Source organism: Nerophis ophidion, linkage group LG16 (genome assembly GCF_033978795.1).
Source record: "Nerophis ophidion isolate RoL-2023_Sa linkage group LG16, RoL_Noph_v1.0, whole genome shotgun sequence".
NCBI lineage: Eukaryota > Metazoa > Chordata > Actinopteri > Syngnathiformes > Syngnathidae > Nerophis > Nerophis ophidion.
Window position 1 is genome coordinate 29,413,848 of NC_084626.1, and position 24,829 is coordinate 29,438,676.

Genomic DNA, 24,829 nt, shown 5'->3' on the forward strand with positions numbered 1-24,829 from the left:
TAGATGGATAGATAGATAGATAGATAGATAGATAGATAGATAGATAGATAGATAGATAGATAGATAGATAGATAGATAGATAGATAGATAGATAGATGGATAGATAAATAGATAGGGTGTTGCGGAACATTTCTGTCCTCCAGAGGAATATGACAGAAAATAATAATAGAACAGAATAGAATAATAACACAATCTTCCTCCATTGAATGGAATATTTTTTTAAATGGAAATTTGAGGCATTGATGAATAGATAGATAGATAGATAGATAGACAGATAGATAGATAGATAGATGGATAGATATATAGATAGATAGATAGATAGATAGATAGATAGATAGATAGATAGATAGATAGATAGATAGATAGATAGATAGATAGATAGATAGATAGATGGATATATAGATAGATAGATAGATAGATAGATAGATAGATAGATAGATGGATAGATAGATGGATAGATAAATAGATAGATAGATAGTACTTTATTTATTTCTTCAGGAGAGTTCCCTCAGGAAAATTAAAACTAATGCATTTAGTAAAAAATGTTAAAAAAAAATCAAAATCAAAAGTGTTTAATTGAAAGCCATTTTTTCCAGGTTTTGGCGGGCCGCATAGCCAGAACTGGCTCCCGGGCCTTGAGTTTGACATCTGTGGTCTAAATTTAAAGGTACGATTGTTGATATCACCTGCAATATATTTTTCAATTGCACTAAAGTGTATAAGTTAGCAACTATCAACCTTTGACAACTTTATTTTGGTTGATAGACTGTGTAACATGAGATAAAGACGTTTCAAAATGCAAATAAACACAACTATTTTTTGCTGATCCTACAAAAAGAAAAAGACATTATCTTACTTACCCCCGAGAGTTGCGGTAAATCCCTCAATCTTGCACCCGATTGGCCCGAAAATCATGTATCGGAACGCAAAGCAGTAAAAACACGTGAAGGAGCCTATCGAGGAGACCAGCAGGTTTGCCACAGCTAGGTTGACCAGGATGTAGTTGAGGTGAGACCGTAGCTTCTTGTATTGAACAGTGCATGCGATGGTGAGGACGTTGACGGTCGTGCCGGTGACAAATATGAAGAGCATAAATGCTGACATGGCATAAAAGATGCTTTTGTTCCCGAGGTGATCCTGGGGAATGAGGTAGGGGCTGAATAAAGTGATGTTATCTGTGTCCAAAGGGACAGGGATCCAGAAGTCTTCTGGGAGCTCCATGGGGTAATTTCTTCTCATTGTGTGTTTGTTTCTCAAATTAAAAAAGAAACAGGTAAAAAAAAGCAATTGATTTTGCTTTTTTTTTTCTGGAATATAGATCTTCTCCTGTAGATGTAGCCTGGTAGGTCTCTCTTATTGTGACTTAAAGCTGTTTTTGTAGGACCTTTGTATGTTACTTAGGCTTCAAATAATTGGCTCAAGGGAAGGATTTAAAGATTTGGTTTAAACCCCTGTGAGGGAGCAAACATGCATAATGCTTGATTTTCAGAAGCGGTCAGTTAGATCATTTGACCCTATTGTGGACGTCATTTTGATGTCAATTTGATATCACTCATCAATTACAAACAGTCTCCCAATTTCCTGAATTACTTGGGCAATAACGGTCATGATCTGTGGTCCGGATCATGTTTTTGTATTTTCTGCTAGTTTTGGACTCCATTATTTCCTGTTTTTGTGGACCCTTGTTTGTTTTAGTTTCCATGACGACTCCATTAGTTCCTGTTTGCACTTCCTTGTTTGTTTTGTCACCTTGGTTACTCATTGTGTTCACCTGTCTCTGATTAGTGCTCGCCCACTCACCTGCTTCCCGGGCACTAATCAGAGGCAGTATTTAAGCCCGTCTTTGCCAGTCAGTCGTCCTGGTGCCATTGTTCTTTTCATGCTTTGTTCATGTTAGTTTTTTAATGCCAAAGTTCATGCTGCTCTTTTCAAGCCACAGTAAGTGTTGTTTGTTTTATGTTCATAGCTTACGTTAAAGGGGAACATTATCACCAGACCTATGTAAGTGTCAATATATACCTTGATGTTGCAGAAAAAAGACCATATATTTTTTTAACCGATTTCCGAACCATAATGGGTGATTTTTGGCGAATTAAACACCTTTCTATAATTTGCTCTCGGAGAGATGACGTCAAAACGTGACGTCACCTAGGTAGTCAATCACCATTTTCTCAAACACATTACACGCAGCAAGTCAAATCAGCTCTGTTATTTTCCGTTTTTTTCGACTATTTTCCGTACCTTGGAGACATCATGCCTCGTTGGTGTGTTGTCGGAGGGTGTAACAACACGATCAGGGACAGATTCAAGTTGATTTACGTAGAATGTGCATTGATTAGCACGGCATGCTAATCGATGCTAACATGCCATTTAGGCTAGCTGTATGTACATATTGCATCGTTATGCCTCATTTGTAGCTATATTTGCATCCAGCCTTTACCTCCATCCACAATTAATGCCAAACAAACACTGACCAATCGACAGATTTAAGTTTCTCCATTGTCAAGAGATGCGAAAGTCCCTCTTTTGGTCCGCACATTTTACCGGCGATGTTACGACAGACATGGCACAGAGATGAATGGATACCCTGCGACACTCAAACAAATGCATTTCCAACGATAAAGTCTACGAAATCACAAAGGTGAGTTTTGTTGATGTTGTTAATTTATGTGCTAATCAGACCTATTTGGTCGCGGCATTACTGCCAGCTAATCGATCGTTTGGTCTGTACATTTTACCGGCGATGCTAAGGCAGACATGGCCGAATAGCGTCAATAGCTATTCGCTCAATAGCTTCAGTTTCTTCTTCAATTTCGTTTTCGCTATCTGCCTCCATACTCCAACCATCCGTTTCAATACATGCGTAATCTGCTGAATCGCTTAAGCCGCTGAAATCCGAGTCTGAATCCGAGCTAATGTCGCTATATCTTGCTGTGCTATCCGCCTGGATAGCATGTATATCACTGGATGACGTCACAGGAAAATGGACGGTGGCTTCACAGATAGCGAAAATCAGGCACTTTAAAGCCTTTTTTCGGGATATTCTATAATGGGTAAAATTTTGAAAAAAAAATCAAAAAATAAAATAAGCCACTGGGAACTGATTTTTATTGGTTTTAACCCTTCTGAAATTGTGATAATGTTCCCCTTTAAAGTGTTAGTTTTGTTTCCTTAGCCAAGTTGTGCCTCCGCTGTGAGCGCTTTTTGTTTGTACCTTTTTTCAGTCAAAATTAAATCATGTTTTTACCTGCACGCCATGTCCCGAGTAGTCCGTCTGCCTTCCTGGGAGAATGACCCCGCAGCAAGCTGCGACCACCCCATCCTGACATATACAAATCTGTATTCTCTGTCAAAAGTACACTGATTAATTGAGCTCTGATCCAATCCACTCTCATAACTTACTTGTTAAGGTTGGCTTTGTGCATATTTGCATACTTTAAACATGGCTAAGTTTTAAGGTGGATTTGTAACTTTTTTTGGAAAATTCCAAAGCGTCAAAGGAAGACGCCAAACTTTTGCTCATGTTATGAAATATTTTTGCATTGTTTTTGTTCTTGTTACTTTTGGTTAACAGTTAACTATACAGTAGGGTTGTATGGTATACCGGTAATAGTACAGTATCGTGGTACTAATGAATCAAAAACGGTACTATACTGTGTTTAAAAAGTACCGGTTCGTTTTTTTTTCACAGACATGACAGCGCGTCGTCGTACCGTTGTGACATTGCTGGTTTTACAGGCAGAGAAGCATGTTTGGCAATGCAAAATCACAAAGTACTTACAAACAGACACAGTGTGTAGACAGAAAAGGGAGATTAAACGTATTTTGGCTTAAAACTAATGACCCCGAAAGGGACAAGCGGTAGAAAATGCATGGACGGATGAAGGTGAAGCGATAACACAGGAAGAGGTGCTTCAAAACATACACCATAGGAGGATACAATAGCTCACTGGCATCGCAGTGTAAACAAATGCCATGTGTGGATCTACACCTGACATCCACTTTAATGATACCAAGTAAAGGGGCTTTATCTAGTCTATAATACTATGATTGGATCGATATTTTTAATAAACTCAGGAAATATGTCCCTGGACAAATGGGAGCTTAAATTATGACCAATGTAAGACCCTGTAACTACTTTGTATCAGATCGATACCTAAATTTTTGGTATCATCCAAAACTAATGTAAAGTATCCAAACAACAAAAGAATAAGTGTTTCTACATTTTAACAGAAGTGTAGATAGAAAAGGTAGGAATGGAAAATAACCAGATATTAACAGTAAATGAACAAGTAGATTTATAATCCATTTTTATAGCTTGTCTTTTATAATGTTGACAATAATAGAATGAGAAATGACACAATGTTACTTCATACTTCATCAGACAAATTAGGAGCCTTTGTTTGCTTACTTTCTACTAAAAGGCAAGTTGTGTAGTATGTTCACTATTTGTTTTAAGGACAAACTTGCAACTAGAAATATATGTTTAATGTACCCTAAGATTTTTTGTTAAAATAAAAACAATAATGCCGTTTTTTTTGTGGTCTCCTTTATTCAAAAATGTATCGAAAAGTGCCAAAATACATTTTGGTACCGCTACCAAATTATTGGTAACGAGACCCCTACTATGCAGTAAAAAAAAAATTCCATAAAGTGAGGACTTCATTTAGCATGCTTTCATGACACACTATGTGATGTGACCCAAATATTCCAAACTAGAATGCACGTGTTGGGTTAATTCGTGGTTTTCTTTTTTTGTATTTGGTGTTTGGCTAGATTTTGTCAGAATTGTTACTGACAGTTTGGTTATGTTTGGGTTTTCAATCAATGTCAATCAATCAATCAAGGTTTATTTATACAGCCCTAAATCACAAGTGTCTCAAAGGGCTGCACAAGCCACAGCGACATACTTGGTTCAGATCCCACATTAGGGCAAGGAAAAACTCAACCCAGTGTGATGACAATGAGAAACCTTGGAGAGGACCGCAGACCTCCACCCCTGCACCCACCTGGTGCGACCGGTGCAATGGACGTCAAGTGGATCTATCATAATATTGTACATAGTGGATCTAACATAATAGTGTGAGATTCCAGTCCATAGTGGGGCCAGCAGGAGACCGTCCCGAGCGGAAACAGGTCAGCAGCACAGAGAAATCCCCAACCGATGCACAGGCGAGGGAGGGAGGGCAGAGCAGAAAAGAAAAGAAACGGCAGATCAACTGGTCTAAAAGGGCGGTCTATTTAAAGGCTAGAGTATTCAAAGGAGTTTTAAGATGGAACTTAAATGCTTCTACTGCGGTAGCATCTCTGACTACTACCGGGAGGGCATTCCAGAGTACTGGAGCCTGAATAGAAAACGCTCTATACCCCGCAGACTTTTTTTGGGCTCTGGGAATCACTAATGTGTGTTTGTGTTTATTTCCTATCAGCACTGTTATTTTAGTTCAACTTCCATGCAGGTCTACCTGTGCGCTGGTTTCCCTCACCTGTATCCGATTGGCATTGTGGCACACCTGGTTGCAGTTGCCAATCAGGCTGCTATTTATGCCTGTCTCGCCCTCCAGTCATGGCTCAATGATTGTTTCCTGTTTACCCTGGATGTCCACTTACCAGATGCACTATTTCCTTTTTGACATTTAAGTCATGTTTTCCCTACATCTTGGGGTTCCAGACCCACAGCACCTGACAGATTTTTGATTTCACCAAAAAATATATAAATAATACTCTTAAGGAGGTTTTTTTTTTCACACACAGAATGGATCATTTCTTAAATTATTTTTTTTACACAGGTGGTATGTCAATGTTTCGGGTCTCCTGTCTAGCATTCACATATGTGCTGAAGTGTGGAGGGCTGCATGTTTGAGTAAAAAATTTTGGAACTAGGAGAGATTCCAGTCTGCTTCTTGAGCGCTGTCAGCATGGCCATTGAACAAGGTATCAAACCACTAAATGCTTCAATGTGTTAAACCATGGCACATTCACCTTGACAATAGATTAAATTTGCTTATGCAAGTGGACTGCATGGATGTAAAATACCTGTGAGAGTGTCCATCCATCCATCCATTTTCTACCGCTTATTCCCTTTCGGGGTCGCGGGGGGCGCTGGCGCCTATCTCAGCTACAATCGGGCGGAAGGCAGGGTACACCCTGGACAAGTCGCCACCTCATCGCAGAAATTACCACATGTGGACTCCAATCAAACTGTCGGAACATCTCAAGATGATCAGTTAACACAGCATGCTTCTGAGCTCACTTTTGCTTTAAAAGGCTGTGAATGCATGTAATTTCTTAGTTTGTCATGAATTGATTAACGTGGACCCCGACTTATTCCATCCATCCATTTTCTACCGCTTATTCCCTTGTGGGTTTGCGGGGGGCGCTGGCGCCTATCTCAGCTACAATCGGGCGGAAGGCGGGGTACACCCTGGACAAGTCGCCCCTCATCACAGGGCCAACACAGATAGACAGACAACATTCACACTCACATTCACACACTAGGGCCAATTTAGTGTTGCCAATCAACGTATCCCCAGGTGCATGTATTTGGAAGTGGGAGGAAGCCGGAGTACCCGGAGGGAACCCACGCATTCACAAGGAGAACATGCAAACTCCACACAGAAAGGTCCCGAGCCTGGATTTGAACCCAGGACTGCAGGAACTTTGTATTGTGAGGCAGACGCACTAACCCCTCTTCCACCCTGAAGCCCTGTGAGAGTAAATATACCAAAATCTACATATGAATAAATAAATATAATGGTATCTGTGCCTTTTATAGAATTTGTAGACACATGTTTTAAAAGTATGTATATATATATATATATATATATATATATATATATATATATATATATATATATATATATACATACATATGCCTTCCGCCCGATTGTAGCTGAGATAGGCGCCAGCGCCCCCCGCGACCCCGAAAGGGAATAAGCGGTAGAAAATGGATGGATGGATATATATATATATATATATATATGTATATATATATATCTTGATTGGATTATCCAGAGAATAGTGCTCGATACCATGGTAGAGCATAATATGTAGGTGTGGGAAAAATCACAAGACTACTTCATCTCTACAGAACTGTTTCATGAGGGGTTCCATCAATCATCAGGAGATTTAAAAATTTTAAAATCAGGAGATTTTAAAATGTTTAAATTTTTAAATCTCCTGATGATTGAGGGAACCCCTCATGTATATATATATATATATATATATATATATATATACATACATATGCCTTCCGCCCGATTGTAGCTGAGATAGGCGCCAGCGCCCCCCGCGACCCCAAAAGGGAATAAGCGGTAGGAAATGGATGGATGGATATATATATATATATATATATGTATATATATGTATATATATATATATATATATATATATATATATATATGTATATATATATATATATATATATATATGTATATATATGTATATATATATATATATATATATATATATATATATATATATATATATATATATATATACATATATATATATATATATATATATATATATATATATATATATATATATATATATATATATATCCATCCTCTACCGCCTATTCCCTTTGGGGTCGCGGGCGGTGCTGGTGCCTATCTCAGCTACAATCGGGCGGAAGGCGGTGTACACCCTGGACAAGTCGCCACTTCATCGCAGATATATATATATACCGTATTTCCTTGAATTGCCGCCGGGGCGCTAATTAATTTAAAACCTCTTCTCACTCCTGCGCTTACCAAAGGCATCTGGTAAAAGTAAGCATGCGCTAATTATTTTAAAACCTCTTCTCACTCCGGCACTTACCAAAGACATGCAGTAAAAATTTGAGTGTGATGTTAGCTTGGACCTTAAATCCTACTGAATAGCTCTTAATGTTCTTCCCTTTATGTGATTTCAAATTATCGTTATTGAAATCAGCCTCCTCCATTTTGAAAATGATGACAGGGGAAGTGTCACTTGTGATGTCCCGAGTTGGACAAGGCGGTAATACTAAGCATGCGCTAATTATTGTGCGAAGCGAGTTTGACCCGGCAGTAGTTCAAGGCAGGCGCATACCATATGCCCTGTGGCAATTCAAGGAAATACGGTATATTTTATTTATTATTGCTACTTTTATTTTTTTATTAGATGCCTTTTACTGAATATGCACAATCATTGTTTTTAATACTATGTGATAATGCATTTTATACTGTATTTTGTTGGCTTTATGTACTGTATGTGATTGTATGTATACTTGGACATTGGAGTCTGCAATAAAGCTTGATTGATTTACCAAAGATCTCAAAAATAACGATTCAACTGTTGTGGTTAATTGGCATGGGTTGCTCTGCGGTCAATTATCAGGTCAATGCGTGGATTTGAGCAAAATAAATGATGCACGTTCAAGTAAAACATTTTTTTTTTTTAAGTTCCTGGATGACCTTCTGACAACACTGCATTTATGTAGATTGAGTTCATTTTTCAAATGTAATTTCAACTATGCGAGCTACTAATAATCTTTGATTAATCATGGTTAATCCATCTGTGATTCCTCTGATTAGAGAATGTAATCATTTGACAGCGGTAGTTTTCATTATGAGTATTGTTTTTTTTTATTTTTTTTGAATATGCGAAAACATACATTTATAGGTATTTACAACTGACTCATGCAACTCATTGGAAGTGTACAAATCAACAAATCCAAGGTCTAAGCAGGCCCAACTTTGGAGACTTCAGTCACTGATGATGTTGTTGAAGATTCTTCTTCGCCGCTACTCATTCCAATCATACCCATCATGCATGAGCGGAACTGTTGTTGGGGGGAGCGAAGAGATTGGGAATTCAGTTATTAACACCACACTGGACACCTGCTTTAAAGTCTGTGTTTGTACTACTTTAAACACACCTGTTTGTTGAACAGGACGTAGATGATCGGGTTGTAGACTGCTGAGGCCTTTGAAAAGCAAGAAGGTATGGTGGCCATTCGCAGGTCAAAGCTTTGCCCACGGTTAAAGACCACCCAAAGAGCAAAGGTGGTATAGGGCAACCAACACACCAGAAATCCTAGCACCATGAGGACCACCATCCTGGTCACCTCCCTCTCTGCTTTCTGGGTAGAGGCTGAATCTGCCTGGGCTTTTGCCGCCTTTGAGGAAGGAAACAAAATTTATGAGACACCTAAACACACAGAAAATTCACAAAATTAGGTCATGGCCAATCTATGCTTTACCTCACCATTTTCAGTGTAATGAGCAGCTGACCATAACAGAAGACGATGGTGGCAAAGGGAACGGCGAAGCAAAAGCCGAAGAGGAAAATCACATAGGACTCATTGTTGTACTTATTGTTGGTGGTATACCAGTCCGGACCACAGGAGCACTGCAGGCCTTCGGGAATGTATCTGCAAAAACAGAAATCACTGTCTCCGTCTCCCTTCTACCGATAATTATGGTGTGGGTTTACTTGATACTGACCGGCTCCAACCAAAGAGTGGAGGAAGTGATGCAATAAGTGCGAAGATCCAAGTGAATAAACAGCATGCCAAAGCATGGTCCGGCTTGAAAACAAAGTTTCCGAGTGGCTTGCAGATGACCAGCCATCGTTCAAAGGCAATCACAGCAAGAGACCACAGGCTTACCATACCTGGTGTAAAACAAAAACACAGGTTTTTAAATCCGTTTCATATTATTAGGTTATTATTGCTCACCGCCAAGTGTTGCCATGAAACCTTCAATCTTGCACGCCAGCGGTCCGAAGATGAAATATCTTGACGCAAAAGAGCAGCAAGCAGTGAAAGAGCCCACACAAGACACGAGAAGGTTCGCCACCGCCAGGTTCACCAGGATGTAGTTCAGGTGGGACCGAAGTTTCTTGTATTGCATGGTGCAAGCGATGGTTAGAGCGTTGATGGTGGTGCCGACCGTAAACACAAAAAACATGAATCCAGCCATGCCGTAGAAGGTGGCTGCATTCCCCAGGTGGTCCTGAGGAACCAGGAATGGACTTAGAGTTGTGATGTTGTTGGTGTCCAGCGGGATGGGTATCCAGAAGTCTTCCGGCAGCTCGTTGGCACGAGAGCCCCTCATTTTGCTGTACCTTGTTTTCCCTTTTTACAAAACAAAGTCAAAAGCACCTCACCAGTTGCTTGCTTGTGATTACCAGCTCAAACAATCACATGCATGAGGAAGCAGAATAAATCAATTCTGGTTCGTTTGAAAAAAGAAAAAGGGATACTGCAACCCAATGCAGGTCCCTAAAGTCTTCCTCAGCCCTTTTGGAGAAGCGTTTATATAAAGAGCGAAGAAAAACACTTAGCCCCATTAACGGATAAATTGCTTCTTTAATTGACTAAATGATTTAAGTTTGCATCTATTGATGTAATTCATTTAGTGGTTTCCGGTTCTGTCAGCTGCCAAGTAGGCAAAACCGCTCTCGGATTAAAGCTTTCTTTTATGTCTGAGGGTGACGTCAATGTCACCACAACACATATACTCCGAAATTGACCATATGGGTTGAATCAAATCAAATACCGTATATTTTGCTCTGTTTTTTTTTTTTCTAAATATGCTATATGCAAAGTTATTACACTTTAACAAATAGGGCCAAAATCTTTCAAGCAGATACATTTACAGATACACGCACACCCTAGTTCTCAACAACAAATCTCTTAAAACAGGTTAATCCCACTTTCTTAAGGAAGCGCACAGCAGGCCTTTACCTACTAATCTGGTTTCCGGCAGCATCAAATCCTATAATCTCACATACTGTAGCACCGCGTAATCCACTCTGCGGGTTTAACTAGAGATTTGTGTTACCTCTTTGGCATTTTGTCTTCTTGACCGCACAAGATAGTCACAACATCATATACAGTAATTGTGCTGAATACAGCCCATCGTTGTAGAGTGTAGACCAATACAAGTAAGGAAAGAAGAATGACTCATCTGTTGTTGTTGTCTCTTATTCTTCATAAAGTTCTGGTACTTCCTTTTCACTAAAATCAGTTAGGATCGTTCGGAACAACTAAGGGCTTGATCTACTAAGATCAAAATGACATGCTCTAAACAGCATGTGCAAACTATAAAATTGTGTTTATCTATTAGTGGCCGTGTTGCAAGTGATCTACCAAAACTGTGTTTACAATTGAAAAGTTGTGCAGACCAGTCTATTTAAATTATGTGTTTGCCTAATTGCATTTTTTGCCCTCCACAATTATGTTATTGTTCTCTACACCCTGTGTGTGATGTTGTCAATAATCTGTACCACCTTTTTTGCAATATCCATCCATCCATTTTCTACTACTTATTCTCTTATGGGGTCGCGGGCGGGCGCTGGCGCCTATCTCAGCTACAATCCGGCGGAAGGCGGTGTACACCCTGGACAAGTCGCCGCCTCATCGCAAAACTATTGACAACATACCAATCCAATCCACTTTACTTTACAAAACTCAAAACCAGTTAAGTGGGCACCTTGTGTAATTCGTAAATAGATATATAATGTTTGAATTGAGAAACTTAATTTTTTTTTTTGCAAATAATCATTAATTTGGCAACAACACATTGCAAAAAAGTTGGGGTAACACTTTAGTATGGGGAACGTATTCACCATTAATTAGTTTGCTTATTAAAGTAACACAGAATTAATTTACAGTTATGTGGAGACCAGGGGAACATATAGTGGTTAGGTTTAGCGTTAGGGTTAGGGTTGAGGTTGGGGTCAGAGTTGGGGTTGGGGTTAGGGTGAGGGTTACTAATAAGGAATAATTCTGAGGTTATTGAGGGAAGACTCGTAGTTAATGGCTTACTGGTTGTATAATAAGGCCAAGCAGAATAAGGCATTAATAAGTACTTATTAATGACTAATTAAGAGCCACAATGTTACTAATTAGCATGTTAATAAGAAATTAAATAATGGTGAATATGTGTTCCCCCTACTAAAGTGTTACCAAAGTTGGCACAGGGGTGTTTTTACCACTGTGTTACATGGCCTTTCCTTTTAACAACACTCAGTAAACGTTTGGGAACTGAGGAGACCAATTTGTGAAGCTTTTCAGGAGGAATTCTTTCCCATTCTTGCTTAATGTAAAGCTTAAATTGTTCAACAGTCCGCGGTCTCCTTTGTGGTATTTTAGGTTTCGTATCGCACTTAACATTTTCAATGGGAGACAGGTCTGGACCAAGCTCTGACACTGATCGTACAGGGAGTGGACCGCCACAATAAGATACCCACATACTCTCTGAGCACTCCCCACAGGACATCCACGGGGCGGCATAGCTCGGTTGGTAGAGTGGCCGTGCCAGCAACTTGAGGGTTGCAGGTTCGATTCCCGCTTCCGCCATTCTAGTCACTGCTGTTGTGTCCTTGGGCAAGGCACTTTACCCACCTGCTCCCAGTGCCACCCACGCTGGTTTAAATGTAACTTAGATATTGGGTTTCACTATGTAAAGCGCTATGAGTCACTAGAGAAAAGCGCTATATAAATATAATTCACTTCACTTCACTTCCCGAGGGACACGTTCGAATGCCTTCTCCAAGTCCACAAAGCACATGTAGACTGGTTGGGCAAACTCCATGCACCCTCAAGAACCCTGCGGAGAGTATGGACGATGGGAGCAAGCCGCCACATTCCTGTGGAAATGGCCAGCAGAGGACTCAACACCCAAGGTCTTTTTTTCGTCGTAGATAACCCCCCATCCCCTCCAAATGTTTGGGCCTTGTTTTTTTAAAAAAAAAGTATCTAACAATAAAATGCCAACAAATTAAATAAAAAATGTAAATAATCATATAAATTGACATTATTCACTTTTTATTTTGGTATTCTGACTATATTACTGTGTGCATCTCCTTGGGGTTCATTCTCCTCTGTTTTTAAAAAATTTTTAAGTTAAAGTACCACTGATAGTCACACACACACGCTAGGTGTGGTGAAATTACTCTCTGCATTTGACCTGTTCCTGACCCTTGTTCCAACCCCTGGAAGGCGAGGGAGCAGTGAGCAGCAGCGATGACCGCGCTCAGGAATCATTCTTGGTGATTTAACCCCCAATTCCAAGCATTGATGCTGAGTGCTAAGCAAGGAGCTAATAGGTCCCATTTTTATAGTCTTTGGTATGACTCGGGCCGGGGTTTGTACTCACGACCTACCGATCTCAGGACGGACACTCTAACCATAAGGCCACTGAGCAGGCCAAGTGGTTAAACCTAGTGACAACGGTTTCTAACTTTAATCAACAGTCCTTGAACGCACCACAATTATGTGCAATGAGACGCAAAAGGGAAACTTGTACATACATTTCTCCTATGCTGCAATGGATAGATTTATTTAATTTTTATCTTTATTCTATCAGTTCATCCTTGTCCCTGCTGTGTGTGAATGCCTAAATGTGAGCTACAGTGGGGCAAAAAAGTATTTAGTCAGCCACCGATTGTGCAAGTTCTCCTACTTAAAATGATGACAGAGGTCTGTAATTTTCATCATAGGTACACTTCAACTGTGAGAGAGAGAATGTGAAAAAAAAAATCAGGAATTCACATTGTAGGAATTTCAAGGAATATATTTGTAAATTATGGTGGAAAATAAGTATTTGGTCAACCATTCAAAGCTCTCACTGATGGAAGGAGGTTTTGGCGTAAAATCTCATGATACATGGCCCCATTCATTCTTTCCTTAACACGGATCAATCGTCCTGTCCCCTTAGCAGAAAAACAGCCCAAAAGCATGATGTTTCCACCCCCATGCTTCACAGTAGGTATGGTGTTCTTGGGATGCAACTCAGTATTCTTCTTCCTCCAAACACGATGAGTTGAGTTTTTACCAAAATGGATACATGGATGACACAGCAGAGGATTGGGAATATATCATGTGGTCAGATGAAACCAAAATAGAACTTTTTGGTACAAACTCAACTCGTCGTGTTTGGAGGAAGAAGAATACTGAGTTGCATCCCAAGATCACCACACCTACTGTGAAGCATGGGGGTGGAAACATCATGCTTTGAGGCTGTTTTTCTGCTAAGGGGACAGGACGATTGATCCGTGTTAAGGAAAGAATGAATGGGGCCATGTATCGGGAGAGTTTGAGCCAAAACCTCCTTCCATCAGTGAGAGCTTTGAATGGTTGACCAAATACTTATTTTTCACCATAATCTCTCACAGTTGAAGAGTACCTATGATGAAAATTACAGACCTCTGTCATCATTTCAAGTGGGAGAACTTGCACAATCGGTGGCTGACTAAATACTTTTGTGCCCCACTGTATTTGTCTGTATTTCCTGTTAGCAAGCATGCAGTGCCTCCGCAAAAGCTAACCAGTGAGATATAACCTACATGCTCATTACTATGAAAGCATGAAGAAAGGTGATCAACAAGCACATTATCAGATTTATAGACACATATACAGTATTGAACACTAGGATAAAATAGCAGAGCTGTCAACTGGCACACTTCCTAATAAGTACAATTAGTAGTTGGTTGGACTGAATGTCTTGGCACGTTGGCCCACATACACAGATTCTTAAACTCTCATTAGTGGAAGCCAAGTTCATCCCAATATAGTTCAAGATCTGCCAGCGCTGTTGGTCATGCCAAACTAAATACCAACAAGCACTTCCATTTCATTTTGGTTTTCAAATTGTCATGGATGGTCCAGAATTGTTTAGCAGATCTAGTGTTGAGTTTACCTGACACAATGGTGGAACCCCTTACTTTAACCAAACCTAAAGCCACGCCAATAAAATTCAACCTAACCTCAAACCACAAACACTTTTTTGCATCCACAAAATTGTAGCCCGGACCTTGTGGTCCCAATTGTTCATCCTGCCCCCGGGGTGAAGATATGTCTTCAAGCTAAAATTCCAGTCAGAGTATTCAATTTTGGCTAATCTAGTCTCTGAGACAGTGTTTCAGGCCAAATACCCAATGTGTTAAAAAGTGACTTTTCAAGAATGTATTTGGTCAAATTTTCTAACAACCCTTATAGCATGGGTCCATAAATGTTTTGACTCTGGGCCACATCTATTTAAAATAATACATCAATGTTCTTATGATTCTAGTCGCTACAGCTTAAGGTTGTAGGACATGTTTGTTCCTGGAGCCAATAAAGAGCTTTGAAAAAATGATATCAGATATGCAGCTCCCTGGTTATGGAGTGACTTACAAAAGTGAGTTGATCGCTTTTAGGGGAATTTCAGGCCACTTTAAAGGATCCAGAAACTGTTTCTATTGAGCATTGTACTTGTTTTTTTAAATATTTTTTACTAAAATGTTCATATCACTTGTTTTATGTTAATAAAATATAGTTTTATTTTTTTGTGGTTTGTGACTGCTGCTGTTTTTGTTGTTGTTTTATGTATTTTTGTAACTTTGTTTTGCGGCCCTCTTGACAAAACACTACAAATGACGCGACAAGAGAAGTATCCCACACACTTTTTTGTGCAGTAAATCTGTACAGCAGATTGTCGCTTCACCGCGAAGAAAGGGTAGCTCATGTTAAGCCTGCAATCATCAATGCAAATATTGTCAAATAAAAAAACATTTTCATTTTTATTTATTTGATATATACATTTTAATTTGTTTTCTTCAGTGCTATCAACAGAATACACACAGTTTTCTGTATTACTTCTCATTCTGACAATGGATATTAAAGGAGAACATTATCACCAGACCTATGTAGGCGTCAATATATACCTTGATGTTGCAGAAAAAAGACCATATGTTTTTTTAACCGATTTCCGAACTCTAAAAGGGTGAATTTGGCGATAAAGCAGGGCATGTCCTCACCAATAAACATTAGAGCACAAATATCTAAGTCATATTTAAAGTTTGCTTCTTGTAATATACTGTATAGCAGTATATTGCAACTGGTGGACGAATCCAGCCCAGGAATGACACAATACTGTCTCCCGAGTTCAGTTCCAAACTTGGGACACAAACATTTTTGCAGCAAAATCCTAAAAACACTCGAATGCTACTTTTGTATAAAGGAACCTGGACCACTGTGAAAACATTGGCAGATCCTTGCATTAACATTTTAATCTTGCTAGCAAACATTTAACACTGGGGTCTAAACTTTAGATTTACATCATACACGCGTTGCTTAAGGCAGTGTTTTTCAACCTTTTTTGAGCCAAATCACATTTTTTTCTTATTAATTAAAAAATGAAGCTTAGTTGACAGTAAAAAGTAGTTGTCGCAGTTGTTGGATCCGACTTTAAACCATAACCAAGCATGAATCACCATAGCTCTTGTTTCAAAGTAGGTGTACCATGACTTATTTTGAGTTTTTTTGCTGTTTCCTGTGTGTCGTGTTTCAGTTCCTGTCTTGCGCTCTTATTTTTGGTGGCTAATCCTATTTTGTTGGTGTATTCCTGTAGCAGTTTTATGTCTTCATTAAACGCTATTGCCCGCATCTGCTTTGTTTTATCAAACAAGAATATTTAAGTCGTTGCTATCCTTCTCTGTGGGGACATTGGTGATTGTCATGTCATGTTCGAATGTACTTTGTGGACCCCATCTTCGCTCCACAGTAAGTCTTTGCTGTCGTCCAGCAATTTGTTTGTTTACTTTGTAGCAGTTAGGTTTTAGTTTTGTTCTGCAGAGCCTTCCCTAAGCTTCAAAGCCTCCCCGAAACCTCCACCAATGGTTTGGTGCCGAGGAGACCTGTCCCCTCTGCAACACCATCAATGCAAACCTCCAACACATCCTGTCAGGCTGCATGACGGCGTTATCGCAAGGCCGCTATAGATGGCGACACGACCAGGTCTTGAGGAAGCTGGCAGAGGTGTCAGAGACCTGCAGAAAGGAAGCGAATAGCAGACCTTCCGTTCCATAAAAACAGTGGATCCAGTTCGCAAATGCTGGAGAGGGTGCCAAACCCCCCCACCAGAGATCTACAGCAAGACTCCTCTCACCAGGAAATGAGTGGAGCATGAGGGTTGACCTGGGGAAGCAGCTCCAGTTCCCCACGGAGATTGTCGAAACATCGCTACGGCCAGACCTGGTCTTTTGGTCAGAGGCTTGCAAGACGGTTCTTCTGGTCGAGCTCACTGTCCCATGGGAGGGAGGGTTGGAGGCTGCTTATGAGCGGAAACGAGCCAAGTACTCTGACCTGGCAGCAGAGTGCAGGGAGGCTGGCTGGAAAGCCATCATCTGCCCTGTGGAAGTGGGGTGTAGGGGCTTCGTTGGTTCCTCAACTGCCCGCCTTCTCCGAGACATTGGATGCACAGGAGCGGGGCATCGGAAAGCCATGAAAGAGCTGGCGGAGGAGGCGGACAAAGGCAGCTTCTGGCTGTGGCTAAGGAGGAACAATAAGAGTTGGGGTGCAAACACCTAGGGCAGAGACATCCCTGCCATCACTCCGCTACCATGAGACGTTCTGGGGTTAAAGGAGCGAAACGTTAATGAATGGTGGTCCCCAGCTGATGACCCATTTATGCCCACAGAGGTGTTCAGTGGGGTGTCACAGCACACCTGTCAAAGGCACTGGAGGAGGTGCGTCAGGCAGCAATGCCCAGCAGGAATTCCATCACCTGTATCTTAATATATTTGCTGTCGTCCAGCAATTTGTTTACTTTGTAGCAGTTAGGTTTTAGTTTTGTTCTGCTGAGCATTCCCTAAGCTTAAAAGCCGTTTCTTAGGTGCATTCACCTTTTGTTTATTTTTGGTTTAAGCATTAGATACGACGTCAAACTGTGTTCCCGACATCTACAAAGCAATTAGTAACCGGCTGCCACTTACTAATATGGAAGAATATTACACGGTTACTCTACCGAGTTCTGGACAGCACCGACACTCAACAACGGCAAATTATTTGCAGACTATAACAACTGGTTTGCAAAAAATATTTTACCCCAAATAGGTGAAACTACATCATCTCCCACGGCACACCAGACTGTATCTCTCATGGCACACTAGTGTGCCGTGGCACAGTGGTTGAAAAACACCTCTTTAGGTACTCTCCTTTTTGATTGTTACACATTTTTGTTGCAATGTGATTCATGTAACTAAGGTGTTGCTATGGCTTGTTCACTTCAGATGTATTCAGTAGCCATGTGTTCAACTTCTGTAATTACACCAGTAGTGTTTCTCAACGTTCTGTTTTCTGTTTTTCATCATTTGAACTATCAAACTTGTGATAGACTCACATTTTTGCAGCAGATTTTTAAAAAGACTAGAATGCTGTTACAGAGATAATGTTTGACTAGCTTTTTTTTTTTTTAAATTAAAAAAAAAAAGGTACGGAGTTCAAACCCCGGCGAGTCATACCAAAGACTATAAAAAAATGGGACCCATTGCCTCCTTGCTTGGCACTCAGCATCGAGGGTTGGAATTGGGGGTTAAATCACCATACTTGATTCCCGGGCGCGGCACCGCTGCTGCCCACTGCTCCCCTCACCTCCCAGGGGGTGATCAAGGGTGATGGGTCAAATGCAGGGGACAAATTTCACCACACCTAGTGTGTGTGTGACAATCATTGGTACTTTAACTTTAACTTTTCGGGCTCCAGTACTCTGGAATGCCCTCCCGGTAACAGTTCGAGATGCTACCTCAGTAGAAGCATTTAAGTCTCATCTTAAAACTCATCTGTATACTCTAGCCTTTAGATAGACCTCATTTTTAGACCAGTTGATCTGCCGCTTCTTTTCTTTCTCCTATGTCCCCCCCTCCCTTGTGGAGGGGGTCCGGTCCGATGACCATGGATGAAGTACTGACTGTCCAGAGTCGAGACCCAGGATGGACCGCTCGTCGGGACCCAGGATGGACCGCTCGCCTGTATCGGTTGGGGACATCTCTACGCTGCTGATCCGCTTGAGATGGTTTCCTGTGGACGGGACTCTCGCTGCTGTCTTGGAGCCACTATGGATTGAACTTTCACAGTATCATGTTAGACCCGCTCGACATCCATTGCTTTCGGTCCCCTAGAGGGGGGGGGGGGTTGCCCACATCTGAGGTCCTCTCCAAGGTTTCTCATAGTCAGCATTGTCACTGGCGTCCCACTGGATGTGAATTCTCCCTGCCCACTGGGTGTGAGTTTTCCTTGCCCTTTTGTGGGTTCTTCCGAGGATGTTGTAGTCGTAATGATTTGTGCAGTCCTTTGAGACATTTGTGATTTGGGGCTATATAAATAAACATTGATTGATTGATTGAAAAACAGTGGAGTGCTTCTGTAACTGGGACAAAGTAGAAACACTAAAATCAACTGTCTACTGTAGAGGACGCTGGTTCTGGAATACACAAAATAAGACCTTTTGTAAAAGGGAGAAGTCCGGCCGCCCAGTCCTTAGCTTACTGGAAATGTGAGCCCTGGAACAATTTTGTTGAATATCCTTGCTGTATGGAGTATACAGTGAATATAGTGCATCAGTCTACTCAACATAACGGCAGCCACTTATTGTTAAAAACATTCTAAATGTCAAATGAAATAACACAAAAAGAATCCAACTGTTCAACACTTTTTAATGCTTCGTTTACAGCGCTTGATGAGCCTATACTTCTGATCCCTGGCTTTTACATCATGATCTCTTTAGGGTTTCAAAGTTGTTTTAATGATTGTGCCCTAATGCTCTTACTGTGTGTAAACCCTTACAGGCAGCTCAAGGCAGTGCAGAAGATCAAGGCATTTATCTGAGCCTTACTGACCCAATTATACCACTTGCACACTCCCAGCACAGACCCCTGCACCGAAAACTTTGCAATGCATGTGTTTGTTTGAAAGCATACTCAAAATGAGAATGGAATTCAATAGAAAAAACAATATGTTCGAGCATTCATCGATGACAGTGGTTCTCAACCTTTTTTCAGTGATGTACCCCCTGTGAACATGTTTTTAATTAAAATACCCCCTAATCAGAGCAAAGCATTTTATTAAAAAAAAAAAAAAGAACTAAAATACTATGTCATCAGTTTCTGATTTATTAAATTGTATAACAGTGCAAAATATTGTTAATTTGTAGTGGTCTTTCTTGAACTATTTGGAAAAAAATGTATAAAAATAACTAAAAACTTGTTGAAAAATAAACAAGTGATTCAATTATAAATAAAAATTTCCACCCATAGAAGTATTTATCAACTTAAAGTGCCCTCTTTGGGGATTGTATCCAAGATCCATCTGGATTCATGAACTTAATTCCAAACATTTCTTCACAAAAAAAGAAATCTTTAACATCAATATTTATGCAACATGTCCACAAAAAAATTTAGCTGTCAACACTGAATATTGCATAGTTATATTTTTTTTTTCACAGTTTATGAACTTACATTCACATTTTGTTGAATTATTAGTCAATTAATATATTTATAAAAGATTTTAGAATTGTTGCTATTTTTAGAATATTTTTGAAAAATCTCACGTACCCCTTGGCATACCTTCAAGTACCCCCAGGGGTACGCGTGCCCCTATTTGAGAACCACTGATCTATGATTCTGGGAACATGAATATAGGAGGGTTTTAACTGCCATGGTAAGTATCTATTTTTCATTTTACAACCCAAAGAACTTGTTTCTTGCAAACATTCCAATTATTTACCAATTACCATCTGAAAAGGAGCCAAATTAACAGTAGAATAAATACACCGCTGGGCAGGCTTCTAGACAAACTGAACCAAAATTAAAAATGAATATGCACTGGGTATCCGGAAAGTATTCACAGAGCTTCACTTTTTCCACATTTTGTTATGTTACAGCAATACATTTTTGTCCTCAAAATTCAACACACAACTACCCATAATGATGATATGAAAAAGTTTATTTAGAAGTTTTTGCAAATGCATTAAAAATAAAAAACTAAGAAATCACATGTACATAAGTATTCACAACCTTTGCTCAATATTGTGTTGATGCACTTTTGGCAGCAATTACAGCCTCGTATCTTTTTTAATGTGATGCCACAAGCTTGGCATACTTACCATTGGGTAGTTTTGCCCCTCTCAAATGTCGGTGCACAGCCATTTGGGATTCAAACCTGGGCTCTGCCTGGTCGTTGTCCTGTTGAAAGAGGATTCATCGCCCCAATCTGAGATCAAGAGCACTCTGGAGCGGGGTTTTTTTTTTAATCCAGGTAGTCTCTATACCAGTGGTTCTGTGACAATCTGTCACTTAATTTCTATTAGTTTTTCGTGTTTTTTTATTTACTTCCTGTTCAGTGCTCTTATTTTGTTGTATTTCCTTTTTTATTCACGGAGCACTGTTGTTTTTCTCTTTTGGTTGATTGGCAGGGGTTCACACCTGCTGTCAATCACACTAGTGTCTATTTATGTTTCACTCGAGCACTCCTCAGTGCTCTATGATAATATCATGTTGAGAACGTTACTTTGCACGACTGCTTTATTTTTATTTGTTTTCTTATGAGTTCCATATTAAAATTTGTCTTACCTTCACTCCTCTCTCCTGAATTCTTGCATCATCGGGGACACACAACTGCAGCCATGCGAGTTCCCAACAGGTTCTTAACCTTGTTGGAGGTACTTTCAGATGGGCATTCCACGAACCTGTCTTTAGTGAAAAATATATACCGGTATATATATTTTTTCAAATTCAAGACAAAGTTATCTGTTTTTTTACTGGTGCACAAAATGAACCGTGCATTAACATCACCTTGTTCAAAGAACAAAACCAACACGGTGCATGAACTGACAACAAATTACACACCTGCAAATCAGATGGAAAATTAGAGGGAACATTGTTTGGGGGTATCCACAATACGCCAATAGGGAGAAGTTTGAATTTACACGATGAGTCGATGTGTCTTGGTTCCGTCGAACCCCTGAGGCCTACTCACCGAACCCCCAGGGTTCAATCGAACCCAGGTTAAGAACCACTGCTCTATACATTGCTGCATTCATATTTCTCTCTATCCTGACTAATCTCCCAGTTCCTGCCGCTAAAAAACATCCCCACATCATGGTGCTGCCACCACCATGGTTTTCTGGGGACGGCGTGGCAAAGTTGGGAGAGTGGTCGTGCCGGCAATCTGAGGGTTACTGGTTCAATTCCCACCTTCTAACACCCTGGTCACATCCGTTGTGTGCTTGAGCAAGACACTTCACTCTTGCTCCTGATGGGTCCTGGTTAGCGCCTTGCATGGCAGCTTCCACCATGAGTGTGTGAATGTGTGTGAAAGGGGAAATGTGGAAATAGTGTCAAAGTGCTTTGAGTTCCTTAAAAGAAAAAAAAGGTAGAAAAGTACTATACAAGTACAACCCATTAACCATTTACTGTAGGAATGGTGATGAGCGGTCCCTGGTTCCTCCAAACACGACGCAAAATAATTTTGTTTCTCATGGTCTGAGAGTCTTTTAGGTGTATTTTGGTAAACTTTTACGAAGGAATGGTTTCTGTCTGGCCATTCTACCATACAGGCCTGATTAAGGGATTGCTGCAGAGATGGTTGTCATTCTGTAAGGTTCTGCTCTCCCCACAGAAGAATGTTGTAGCTCTAACAGAGTGACCATCGGGTTTTAAGTCGTCTCCCTGACTAGGGCCCTTCTACCCCGATTGCTCAGTTTAGACGCCTAACCAGCTCTAGGAAGAGTCTGGTGGTTCCAAATGTCTTCCATTTACGGATGTTGGAGGTCAGTGCACTCATTGGGAACTTCAAGGCAGCAGATATTTTTCTGTACCATTCCCCAAATTTTTGCCTCAAGACAAAACAGTCTTGGACATCTGCAGACAAATGATTCGACTTTATTCTTGGTTTGTGCTCTGCCATGCACTGTCAATTGCGGGGCCTTATACAAATCATCCAGCCATCCATCCGTCCATCTTCTTCCGCTTATCCGAGGTCGGGTCGCGGGGGCAGCAGCCTAAGCAGGGAAGCCCAGACTTCCCTCTCCCCAGCCACTTCGTCCAGCTCTTCCTGGGGGATCCCGAGGCGTTCCCGGGCCAGCCAGGAGACAGTCTTCCCAACGTGCCCTGGGTCTTCCCCGTGGCTTCCTACCGGTCGGACCTGCCCTAAACAACTCCCTCGGGAGGCGTTCGGGTGGCATCCTGACCAGATGCCCAAACCACCTCATCTGGCTCCTCTCGATGTGGAGGAGCAGCGGCTTTACTTTGAGCTCCTCCCGGACGACAGAGCTTCTCACCCTATCTCTAAGGGGGAGCCCCGCCACCCGGCGGAGGAAACTCATTTCAGCCGCTTGTACCCGTGATCTTATCCTTTCGGTCATGACCCAAAGCTCATGACCATAGGTGAGGATGGGAACGTAGATCGACCGGTAAATTGAGAGCTTTGCCTTCCGGCTCAGCTCCTTCTTCACCACAACAGATCGGTATAACGTCCGCATTACTGAAGACGCCGCACCGATCCGCCTGTCGATCTCACGATCCACTCTTCCCCCACTCGTGAACAAGACTCCTAGGTACTTCAACTCCTCCACTTGGGGCAGGGTCTCCTCCACAACCAGGTGATGGCACTCCACCCTTTTCCGGGAGAGAACCATGGACTCGGACTTGGAGGTGCTGATTCTCATTCCGGTTGCTTCACACTCGGCTGCGAACCGATCCAGCGAGAGCTGAAGATCCCGGCCAGATGAAGCCATCAGGACCACATCATCTGCAAAAAGCAGAGACTTAATCCCGCCGCCACCAAACCAGAACCCCGCAACGCCTTGACTGCAAACTTATACAAATCATGTCCAACCAAATGAACTTACCACATCCATCCATCCATCCATTTCCTACCGATTATTCCCTTTTGGGGTAGCGGGGGTCGCTGGTGCCTATCTCAGCTACAATTGCGCGGAAGGAGGGGTACGCCCTGGACAATTCGCCACCTCATCGCAGAAATTACCACATGTGGACTCCAATCAAACTGTCGGAACATCTCAGGATGATCAGTTAACACAGCATGCTTCTGAGCTCACTTTTGCGTTAAAAGGCTGTGAATGCATGTAATTTCTTAGTTTGTCATGAATTGATTAACGTGGACCCCGACTTAAACAAGTTGAAAAACTTATTCGGGTGTTACCATTTAGTGGTCAATTGTACGGAATGTGTACTGAACTTTGCAATGTACTAATAAAAGTTTCAATCAATCAATCAAAGTCATTTTCAATGAATTTTCTAAAATTTCTAAAAAAAAAAAAAAAAACCTAAACGTTTTCACAGTGTCATCATGGGGTATTGTGTGTAGAATTTTGAGGACAAAAATTAATGTATTCAATTTCGGAATAAACCTGTAACATAACGAACGGGACAAGCGGTAGGAAATGGATGGCTGGATAACAGCATGTGGGAAAAGTGAAGCGCTGAATACTTTCCAGATGCACTGAATGTATTTCTTTATAAATTGATGCATCTTTTTGCTGCATCGGTATTTAAGTCTTTTTGGTGGGATCTGATCTTCACTCATGAAATTACCTATTTAGACTGACCTGGTGATACCGAAAATGGTTAAAAAAAATTAACTTAGCCAGTCACCGTCTTTGAGAAGGCAATGGAGAGAAAGCCTGACATCTAACGGACTAATAACATATTGCAATCATCAGTGTAATTATTTAAACAGCTTTTGGTATAATTGTTTTCATTTGATAATTATTCTTACTTTGGTATGTTATATGTGTTATCACATGTGCACTATTTATGACTTATATTTCTATACTGTTGCTATTATTCATATATGTTTTTCGTTTGACCACATTATCGTAAATATATATATATATATTTTTTTCATTTTCATTATAGTAAGTTAAAGACCATTGAAATATAACAAAGTTTATTTTTTTTTTGTAAGAGGAAAAGAGAGGAAACAATCACACTGTCAATTGATAGAATTGATATTGAAAGGGTTTCTGAACTTATATTTTTAGGATCTGATACTGGATGACGGTCTGACATGGAAATC

The 24,829-nt window shown here is 40.7% G+C and overlaps 2 protein-coding genes across 2 annotated transcripts in view; both read right to left on the reverse strand.

The window, feature by feature from the left end:
* LOC133535222 (blue-sensitive opsin-like) overlaps positions 1–1,340 on the reverse strand; it is a 5,487-nt gene extending 4,147 nt beyond the window's left edge. The window contains exon 1 of the mRNA XM_061874841.1: positions 861–1,340. Coding sequence (XP_061730825.1) covers positions 861–1,239 — 379 coding nt within the window. The 5' untranslated portion in view covers positions 1,240–1,340. The remainder of the gene's footprint in view (positions 1–860) is intronic.
* Positions 1,341–8,584: 7,244 nt separating this feature from the next.
* LOC133535224 (blue-sensitive opsin-like) lies at positions 8,585–10,097 on the reverse strand. The gene is made up of 5 exons (XM_061874842.1): positions 9,704–10,097; positions 9,471–9,639; positions 9,232–9,397; positions 8,903–9,142; positions 8,585–8,806 (listed from the first exon to the last, which is right to left on the reverse strand). The coding sequence occupies exons 1-5, from the start codon at positions 10,080–10,082 to the stop codon at positions 8,705–8,707; spliced, it is 1,056 nt and encodes a 351-aa protein (XP_061730826.1). The 5' UTR covers positions 10,083–10,097; the 3' UTR covers positions 8,585–8,704.
* Positions 10,098–24,829: the final 14,732 nt, after the last annotated feature.